This window comes from Benincasa hispida, chromosome 1 (genome assembly GCF_009727055.1).
Source record: "Benincasa hispida cultivar B227 chromosome 1, ASM972705v1, whole genome shotgun sequence".
Taxonomy (NCBI): domain Eukaryota; kingdom Viridiplantae; phylum Streptophyta; class Magnoliopsida; order Cucurbitales; family Cucurbitaceae; genus Benincasa; species Benincasa hispida.
Window position 1 is genome coordinate 57,840,654 of NC_052349.1, and position 11,522 is coordinate 57,852,175.

Genomic DNA, 11,522 nt, shown 5'->3' on the forward strand with positions numbered 1-11,522 from the left:
TTCATACTTCCCATACAAATGCATTCCGTTAATTTGAAGTAGCGGCCTGCAATGCTTGAAACCATCGATAACAGGTCCAAACGACCAAAACACGCTACTGAATATTACAAGTCTTTCATCACAATCCACCTCATTTAGCCTCCAATGGACGACTGTACCGGGGTTTGTGATTTGTAAGATATTCATCCATTTGGACAGCAAATTATACGATTCAATCCAATCTTCGAATATCTTCCCAATTGTCTTTCTTCTTCCGTTCCACAATTTCCAATAACTGATGGAATAACCATACTGTTTCAAGATAATATCTTGTAATATTTTGATGTCAACTGACGGATTTTTTTTCACTATGCTGCTTACCTCAGATGCAATTAGATCTAAGTCCAATTGATTGTGATTCTGACTCAGTCTTGCATACACATAAGAATGCAGACCTTTGTACTGGGTAATTTCAAATTTACTGTATTTTTTATGGCAAATAGCCCGAAGTCTCCATGTGCACCCATTGCCATATCTCTTACACCTGACATCTCATGTTGTTTTCTTCGACTCAATGACCTCAAAATTTTAATGTCGAATGATTGAATAGTTTTTCACTGCATTTTTTAAATCCAATTTGGAATTGAATATCATCCCCTTAAGTAGTGAATCAGACCCCATATTACTATCTTCCCTCGTTGTCAAATCGGGTTCAATGGTCATCTTGTTCAGATCTATCTCAGTAAATGTTTCGAGGACTTCATGTATGCCATAAAATTGACCAGGTACTTGATCTAGATCAATGTCATCATAGTTTATTTCAACTTCTTCGTCTTTTGTGGCAATAGCTAGATCACACCGCTCATCCTCCACATCATGGCTTTCCAACTCAAGAGTAGCTTCAACTTCTTCGATGCTGGACTTGGGACACTGGGTTGGATATATACAGTTCAACTCTATTTGGAGGGTATGGAGCGTTGCTCATCATGAACCGTACATCAGTCTCACTTTGTAATGAGATGAGGATATAGAAAGTAGATCTCGCTACATACTACCATATCTAAATATTACCTCTACCCCATCATCTCTATTTATGGATAATGCATCACATAATCCATCGATTAATGTATTGAAGTCAACTTGATGATACATGTTTATACGAAGAGATGGTTCCCTATCATAGTCTATCACATTTGGCCCATTAACAATGTTTCCATGCATATAGCATAAAAATTCTATAACGTCCATCGTAGTTTGGCAAATGCAATATGATATTTATCATAATATTTGCAAGTATATATTAGGCCAACTATATTAAAAATAATATTAAGACATGCATCATCATTTGACCATAAATCAATGATAAATATTCTTTTATATTGGCATGAATCTTTATTCTTTAATCATCATAAAATTTACAATATTAAGGTGAATAATCCAAAATAAACCGACTAGATAAACAGTAAACACAACAACAACAACAACACAACATTACTAACAATAACATTAACATTCAAACATTCAATATTCAATAATGAATACATCATTCCAAATAATTGTAAATAACTATATACATACTTTTTGAATGACTTGATTGTAGAATTTTCTCAGAAATAATAGCCACGGTAAAAAAAAGTCAATACAAAATTATGGATATTTTTTTTTATTATGTATGAAAAAAACATTATTTTTACGCTGTAATATTTTTTTTACTAAAATAATAGACATTAGGAATATATTAGTAGCCATTAGTAAAATTTTGAGTTATATTATTTTTACTAAAATAATTTTCATTAATAGCCATTAGGAACATATTAAAAATTTTACATTAAAAATTTTATTTCAACGTGAATCAAAGATGATTTTTTATTTTTAAAATTTTGAGTTACATTATTTTTACTAAAAGTATTTTTCCATTAAGAATATATTTAAATACTGATTTTTAGATTTCGTTAAAATTTTCTTTCAAAGTGAATTAAAGATAATTTTTTATTTTTAAAAATTTGTGTTAGATTATTTTTACTAAAAGTATGAAAAAAAAACATTATTTTTACTATGTAATATTTTTTTTATTAATGACTTTTTTATGTGTTTAACCATAAATAATTGAACTTTTTAGTTTAAATTTAATACCGCTATTAATTTTAAATTATTTCTTTAATTCGTTTTATTTTTTTTCTCTTTTTCTCCACAAAATAAAGTAATATCACTATTCTTTTCTCCACATATTCTTAATTTTATATTAAAAATTACTAATAAATTTTAAAATTTTGGCAAAATGAAAAAAAAATTTAAATATAAATTTTACATTTAAAAAGATTTATTTTTTTTGATTAAGAACATATTTAAATACCTATTTTTAGAATTCGTTAAAGTTTTCTTTCAACCTATTTTTAGATTTATTTATTTTTCATTAATAACGTTAAATTTTTTTATTAATGACTTTTTTATATGTTTAAACATAAATAATTTGAGACTATAGTGTAATATTTTAAAAATCATAGTTGAAGATTATAAACTATATTTTTATTATATTTAACCAACTAAGACATACTCATTTTGATAGCTAAATATCAACCAAATACCAACCAGAAAAGCAACAACAGAGTACCAACCAAATACCAAATATACCAACCAATAAAGTGGACTACATATAACACAATGTTAATCACATATAATTTTCCCTTATAATAACCAACTATAAAAAATATATTAACTTATTAAAAGAAAAATATTGCACATTACCAAATAAAACTTTGCACCTTACCGAATATTCCAACTTACCAAAAAAACTTTGAATAATATCCACCGTAAACAAAATAAACATTAAAAAAAATCAGTAAAAATTATCAAAAACTTAATTCAAAGTTAAATAACAAAAATATATCAACTTACTAAATAAAATACTACACTGAAACAAATGAAGATAGAAAATAATCGGTATTTGAAAATAAATGAAGAATGTGGAAGAAATGAAGGAAATTTTGTTTTGGGTGAAGATGAAATGAGGATTTCGGTGATGAAGGGGAAGATGAAATGAGAGTTTAGGTGAAGGAGAAAATGAAATCGGTGAAGGAGGATGAAATTTGTGAAGGAGAAGATGAAAACGGTTAAATGAAGGAAAGAAGTTTGATTTTTTTATGCTAAAACGAGGGGAAAAACGCCAAAACCGATCAAAATGTGTCTGTTGAACATACGCATTCTGACCGCGTGCCAACTCACTCTGACGTGCATGACGTGTCAGAATGTGTCTGTTGAGCAATTTATTTATTTTTTTTAATGTGGTGTACGGGGGAAAAATAATAAATGAATGCGTCTCTACAAGAGACGCATTCGGATGGGGACAAAAAAACTCCCATTTTCCTTAAATAAGTTGGAAAGCATCCTTTTTTCCAATTAACTTTCAAAATAACCCCATTATACTATCGATATCAATTTAATAACATGACTGTTTAATTACAAATAACATGATTTACTTCTTTTCAATAATAATAATAATAACAATAACTAACATGATTTACTCACTTTACTTTACTTCCTTTTGTTGTATTTTAGTGTTTCCATCTCACCAGAGAAGAGAAATTAAGGTTGTACAAACTTCAGATTATCAACAAATAAAAGTCTTTCATACTATTCTAAAATCCATCATGATTCTATGTTTCAGACATAAGCATTTGAAAAGTGTAAAGAGATCTCAAAATGTACAGTAAATCACAGAGTGAAGCGTGAATACAAGAAATACAGTAAAATTTGAGAAAAGATCTTCACAGTGTTGGTTGAGGTTGTTGTAGGGTTGCTAGCCAATCCATCAAAGCTGAATTGACAAGCTCAGGAACTTCATCATGTGGGCAATGCCCTGCTTTCAAATTTACAAGAGTTGTGTTGGGATAAAATTCTTTGATTCTGTTGGCTTTAGCAGGACCAACCCATGGATCTAAGTCACCCCACAACAACAAAAGTGGACAGCACAGCTCACTCAGTACACTGTTTAGAGTATATTTGCTTTGATTGAACATGAATCTTGTCATCAATCTGCACCAGAATCAACTAACTTCACGTTCCAGGAAATTAAAACCAATGACTAAGATCCATGTTTTAAACTCCCACTAATTTCAAAAGCTTAAATTGATAGATAAGTATGCAAATCTTTAAAATATTTTCCTAATACTGGTAAGTAAAAACACATACCTGTAGTAAACTTCTCTAGCATTCGGATCAGCTGCTGGCATCGATATAGACTCTACCAGATAGTCATCCACATTTTCCGAATTTATGTATACCTGCAAGGACAATGAATCAAAGACCTTCGGGCGTGCATAAAAAAGACCAGGAAGCCAACATTAAATGATTATGAAAAGTGGATCATCGTTTGAGACAAACAATTCACAATTTTAGTTTTCATCTTTACAAGTTATATTAAGGAGAATAGTCAACATGATCTCCAACAATCTGACAACGCCTTGAAACAAAGAGTGCGTCACCAGCCACTTACACTCTTCAAAACAGAGACAATTCTAGCTGGTTGCTTAGTTTGCCAGAAAAGAACTCCAAGAAAGATCCGCTGAAAAAAATCCTTCAATGGCTTCAGAATGAACTTCTGGAAGCTGGTTTCTTCTGGCTCATCCGTCAACTTATTTACGTCTCCAAACTGCCCAGCAGAGTTTAGTAATACAACTCCGCGAACTTGATCTGGCAACCCTGCTGCTGAAACCAAGGCAGTAAACCCTCCAAGGCTGCCAAAGAACCACTAATCAGAGTCACACAAATGCATCATCCAGATTTACTTTCAATTGAAGCATCGTCCTACTCCAGCCACAATTATTGACAACCAACATGGACAAACTTTTACCTTTTGTTTTGCCATTGTAACCGTAGATAAAAACATCTAAGACCATAATGAAGAAAGGAAGCTAATTTTAATCATGGTCGTACCATACTGAAATATGAGGAAACTATAGTATTATAGAATAGCCTAAGACTTGCAAAATGAGGCTGATTAGTTAGACCAAGAAAAGTCGAGTTGAGACATAAATTGAAGTAGGAAGTGCGTGCAATTTAGAACATATATGGTTTTTATCCCATAAAAGAAAATGGGTACCACACTTTGAAACATATTGCAGGTCTTTATACATTGAAATGATAACTAAAACCTTTGTTGTGCCATCTTGACCAAATTGCAGGCACATAAATTACACTTTTTTAGTTTGCTTTTATGCATGGCCTATTGTTTAAAACAAACTGAAGTTCTTTGTGACAAAATCGTGTATTTGAAAGTAGCATTTTCTACAACAAATGTGACCTATAAAGCCAACCCAAAAAAACTTCCTAAAAGTTGTTTGAGAAAGGAAGTAGAAAGTTATTTTACCGTTACATTATTTTCTCAAGAAACAGAGCTTAGTTTGATACAAGAAGGAAATGTGAATGTGGACAAGCAACAATCAAACCACACTTTACTAACAAACGACAACTGAAATGCTAAATAATTATGCATAAACATCAAATTATGATGGTAATAGTTTAGAGGACACATCATTTGATAAAGTAGAGTTCAAACAAGAACATTTAAAACATCTCATAAGTCCATTTAAACTTATATTTAGTCCATATTATTACCTGTTCCCAACCAAAACAGCGGGCTGTTCCACTATTTCCTTCATAAAGTCGACAACTTGGTCTCTCCAAACCATGGCATCATACTCAATAATTGCTTTATCACTCCATCCAAATCCCAGCAAGTCTAAGGCATAGACCTTGTACTTTTTAGCCAGCTCTGGTATGTTATACCTTCATTAGGAAAAGAAACATAAAATGTCATGGAATCACTCCATTGATACAGAAAACAAAGATACTGTTAGTTGCCACAAGACTCGGACGTTTAAGTTCTTTGATTCAATCCTTTTTTTTTTAACACCGTCATTACACATGAACTCAAGTATTAATTGTAATCCACAATTCCAATACCTAGATTACTAATATTAAATAGAAAAGGAACAAAAAGATCCAGAATTTGAACTTAAGATCTAATAACAAATACTTAAACTGTTAAGTTAAAAAGAACTCAACATTTTCCCAACTCATCCATTAACAAATAACGATTAGGAGAAAACGCAAACAGAAAAAAAGGGAACTAAATCAGACCTCCAATGAAATACAGAAGCACCAAAACCATGAATAAGAACTATCGGAGGACCTTCTCCTTTTACAACATAATGTATCTTGTGACCCCGCCATGTCCAGAAGTTATAACCTTCTGGTTTGAAAGGTAATCTTTCAATTCCTACAAAACGAATAAAGCAAAACTTAGCCAATCTGCATATAATAAGCCAACACAAAGGAGGCCAGTTCCAAATAATTTACTAGCAAGACCCACTAAACCAAATGCATATATATATAGGCTCTGACCTTGAGCAGGTTGCAAAACCGCAGAAGAGCCCATAACAGAAACTCCAGAAGCCACAATTCCCCTAAAAGCAAAACTTCTCCTATTCATTAGACATTTGCTTCCTCCCAAGAAGAAAGCCAAATTCAAAAAAATCAGTATTTAGTGTTTCACAGAGAAAAAAGGGGGCAAAAAAAAGTAAGCAATGAATCTTACTATGTTGAAATGCTCTCCTCAGAGGGACAAAAGCCCAATTAGCAGTAGGGTTATAAAGCTCTGTCTTAACTTTAAGCGACGGCGAAATGCCGTCGGATGAGGAAATCATGGAGAAGGGAAAATAATCTACTACAACGTTCCAGATACTAGAGGACTTAGAGGTTAAGTAAACTGTAAAATTGGTGTAAAGGGAATGAAAAATTGAATATCTTGGCAAGTGGGGTTCGACATTTGAGAGCTTAAAAGCTGTAATATCTGTGGCTGGTGTGGATTTGGGCGTTGTGGCGAAGTTCTAGCCAATGCTGGTTCAGATTTATAGCTTTTCAGACTTCTGGTGGAAAAGGGAAAGATGCTAATTTGGTTTTTTCTACTTGAAAGGGACCCCAAGGAAATGAAGATCTTTCTGTAATTACTGAGGGCTTCTGGAACCAGTTCTTTACCCCTTCCATGTTGCGGAAAATCCGAGGGAAATTAATGAAGACGATACCGAAGTGAGCCGCGGCTAACTTTTTCTTTTTCTTACCGTTCGTTCGTTCGGCCATGGCCCATGGCCCTGGGTATGGGTTAGATGATTTAAACTACTCGCTGTTGAAAAAATTGATATGAGAAAATAGTATTTTTCAAAGTTTTATTTTTATTTAAATATTTTTTATAACAAATATTAAAATACACTTAATAAGTCATTTTTAGAATAAATTGGAGTATTTGACGATCGCTCAAAATAGTTTTTTAAGTGTATTTTAATCAAAATAGTTTTTCAAGTGTATTTTAATAAATATTAAAATACACTTGAAAAATTATTTTTTATTAAAATACACTTGAAAAACTATTTTGAGCGGTTGCCTAACACTCCAATTTGTTCTAAAAATGACTTATTTTTTAAATTAAATATTTGTAAATATTTTCTAAACACACCCTAATCGCCCTCTGATAATTTTTAAGCCCCATCATAACTATTATGTTTATTCACTTTAAATTGAGTATATGTTTCTCTATCCTCATAATTGTAACCTTCACCCACTCAAAATATTAAGAAATTCCACTCATCATTTTGAAAATCTCAATTCTCGACGATGAATCGATTTGATAGCAACACACCTTAACGCTTGTCTGATAATTTTTAGATTTTAGGAGGCTTTTCAAGGGCTAAGTTGGTTATTATAATCAGTAGATTATAGTAGTATGTAGGTTATAATAGTTTATATGTATGATACAGTCTATTTTAGTTTGGATTATAATAGTCTGTATTTGAGGTACAAACTATTTTTGTTTGAATAGTGTAACAAATAAGAAAAGAGATAATAAGTTGAAAATAGTAAATATTGTAGAAAATAGTGATTATAGTGATCATTTTGCATAAGTATTTTTAAGTACCCGCATATGAAAAATTGACAAAACATATATAACTAAAATATCAAGAAAATAATGCGGGTAAAGATAACTTTAACTCAACTTACATAAATATATACTAACAACCAAAACATCATACATTGATATAACTTAATACTAATAGGATACTAAAAAAAGAAATTGACATCTTTGTTTTTTTTAAACTTATTTAGATTAAAACTAAAAAGTATTAAGACTTGTCTGTTAATATAAATATTTTAATATTTTTTTATATTTACAACTTAAAAAACATTTAAATACGTGTACGTTTTATCAATATACTTCAATATTAATCTAATGACGATATATATTTATTTTCATAAAGAAAGTAAAGAATTTGTTTTTGTTTTTGAAAATTTGCCTTTATCCATCAAGATTAAAAAAAAAAAAAAAAAAAAAAAACACTTGTCACACCCCTTTCTGTGCTTACTCCTCAAGTTTGACAGGAGGTGTGAAGACAGCAGACATCACCTTTTTGTGATATCTATTGTCCAGTCATCCTTGTTTACCTGGTAACTCTTAAAATCAAACGTCTCTAGTTTCAAGTTAATTTGATTACAACTACGAATGCCTATACTAAGTAAGTTTACAAACACATTCCCGATTCTTGCTAAACCCTATCGACTCCTTATAGTAATAAGATCCAAGGTTTGGTTCCGCTAGAATGGTAGATCCTAATGTTGAATGACACTTCCAAAATGACCTCTTCTGCTACCTAGGGGGAATAAACAATTGGAAAACGTGAGTTGGAAGTCTAGTGAGTGGTATGTTTTTATAGAAACTAGGTTTTGCTTATGAAACGTGAGATAATATTGGCATGATCATGTACTGTCTTGATAAATCCAGCTCAACGAAATGCAAGTTCGAGGAAACAATCCCAATACTTAATATAGTCCATCAAATGTGCACATGTCGATAATATCTCGTTAAATGTGCTTGAGACACGTTAATATTTCCTTAGAGTACAATTCTAATTTCCAGCCGAATTGTTATAAAACATGCAATCAAGCAAAATCAAAGGTAAAACGAGCATTCCAGTAAAACAACGGAAAACCAATGGTTGAAATCCCAGAAAACATTTGAAAATAAACCACTCATAGTTCACTAGCAAGAGTCTCTTTCCTGAGCTTTTCCCACTTTCCTAGTTCCTCCCAGATCCTGAACCTGTGTTAGTCCAAGAATAAACTTAGAATCCTAGGTTTAGGGCTAAAATAACTTTAATTCTTGGTCTTAGCCCTATCTTACCAACCCCAGCAGATGTTAATCTAGACCTTAAAATGAACCGCGACAATTGTGGGCATAGAGGTTAACTTTCTGTAGACTAGTTAGGCGCATGGTACTCTTCTTCAATGTAAAGTAGGTATGCTCAACGTATGGTGACTCCACCTCAATGCATACGCTTCTCTCCAAACACCTCATCTCTATCCAATTCTCTCCTTTTGAGTCTTTTTGACGAAGGTTTGAGTTGTGTAGTGAAATGAGACCTCTTCAGGATATTTAAAGAGGGTCCTTGTCATCCTTCCTATGCTTCTAATGTATGACACCTCAATCGCATGGAAAATCTATGTGTTAGCACCATGCAAAGCCCAACGTAACACTTTTAACTCCTCCTTACATGCAATGTCACACCCCCCTCCCCCCTCCCAGATTATCCTCTAAATCCGAGAAGGGATGTGAAGACAGTAGTCGTCAACCCTCTTATGACAACTGTGGTCTAACCTGTTCCTATGAACTTGTCTCCTTAGCACCTATGAAACCTGATTATCAATTTATAATCTTAACATCCTACCATAATTTCATCATCAAACCGCGACACACACACACACATATACTACTAGACAATTACCAAACCAACATATATTAATAGATTCTGGAAACTTAAGTTTCATACAACAAAAGCTTGACACCAATTCTACCATTCCCCCATGACATGTACAGATAAAACCAGGGTCTAAATATAGCAAAGTGGACCATCTAAACTTTAAAATGCTTGGAAGATCCTAAGTAGTGACTGACTGCCAGATCTTCTAGGTTTGGGATATTGACTACTACTGGGGAGAGAAAACATTTAAAAGAATGAGCTTAAAATTCCTAGTGAGTGACTACTTTAAGAAACATGCTTTCAAACAAGAATAACATAAACGTGGTCTTCATAAAACATTTACAATTCCATTTACAGGGTTTGAGGCTAAAGCTGGAAAAGTGAAAACATGACATATAAAAAATCTTGAAATAAAACTCATCATCATTCCCTGCAAAGGACCTCTACTCCTCTGTCAAAGCACATGGGAGAGCCCTTTTGCTCGATCTCATCAACGTCGATAACATAGATCTTACATGCAACGTAGAACTGGAAAAGATCCTGCCTACCTTCCCATACCTTTAGTAGTAAGGATCTCCATGTAACTGGGTACCTTATCATACCTTCAGTACCAATGTCTAGGAGTAGGTTTTACAAGCAAAGCATAAAACATTTTAACATGAATCTTTATTATAAAATAGCATACTCAACATGCTATAGGAAATCCTTGAAGAGCTTGGTCTCATGCTAAAACATGGCATAAAGCTTAATTGGAACGCATGGAGATTATATTTAAAATCTGTTGTTAAGCTACAGATCATGTGTTCATCATCAATTTCCAATACTTAAACCATGCATTAAGAAAATCAAGTTAAAACTAACTATGCGTTGGTCCATTAATAAAACGCTTGGTAAACATTTAAAAACTAGTAACTCATTATCTTTGAGTTACTTCCTCAAAGGGTTGTAGGCTTCCCCTATATGCGTTTGCTCTGTAAAAATAATAAGAGTCTTTAGTTAATGCCTTTAGCTCCCTCTTGAGCTTAACTTTACTATTAAACTTTAACATATACCAAGTCCAAATCTAGTTCAACGCATCATCACATTCCTTTTTACTTGACGCATTCTCAACACATAGTACTCAACGCAGTATCATCCTTAACCAGATTTTATCTTGCGATTAGTTAAGTGGGTAGCAATCCACACACAGGTGCTCAATGGCATTAGGATGCGTCTACCTTGCCTATGCAATGGGTGCTCGTGGTCGCAACCCTCAGCGTGCCTCTTTTGTTGCACGCAACCTCTCTCGCACCTTGCGTGCACATTTCGACCAGCTTCCACTTACTCTATCGCATACCCTCGCCTATATGCGCGCTCGCCCACACTTGGCCTCAAGTGGTCAGCTGCTTATTTATGCTTGGGTGGCAGCTGCATGCTTGTTTTCCAACAAAAATCCCAGATTCAATTTCTAGCTTGAATAACTTAAATTCCAGACTTTATCTCATGAAACTTCCTTCTAAGGACTTATTTTCATACATCTTAACTAACTTACCTTAAAATTCCCGCCACTGATTCCTCTTCACAAGCTTGGAATTCATAAATCTTTACAACTTGTTTGAGTAACCTAAGAATCTCGAGCACTTTAGGAATTCTTTAACTTTCAGCTCAATTCCATACGAATTTTACTCTGATAGCCCTGAATTAACTTCTTCACTATTCAAGCTTCAGGTTGGCAGTAACTCTCCTTCTTTAGCAAGA

General features: G+C 33.0%; 1 protein-coding gene across 1 annotated transcript; it reads right to left on the minus strand.

Moving 5' to 3' along the window:
* Window positions 1-3,561: 3,561 nt before the first annotated feature.
* On the minus strand, window positions 3,562-6,939 carry LOC120084261 (pheophytinase, chloroplastic). Its single transcript, XM_039040159.1, has 7 exons — window positions 6,575-6,939; window positions 6,382-6,483; window positions 6,118-6,256; window positions 5,593-5,763; window positions 4,472-4,712; window positions 4,168-4,259; window positions 3,562-4,011 (listed from the first exon to the last, which is right to left on the minus strand). The coding sequence occupies exons 1-7, from the start codon at window positions 6,681-6,683 to the stop codon at window positions 3,744-3,746; spliced, it is 1,122 nt and encodes a 373-aa protein (XP_038896087.1). The 5' UTR covers window positions 6,684-6,939; the 3' UTR covers window positions 3,562-3,743.
* Window positions 6,940-11,522: the final 4,583 nt, after the last annotated feature.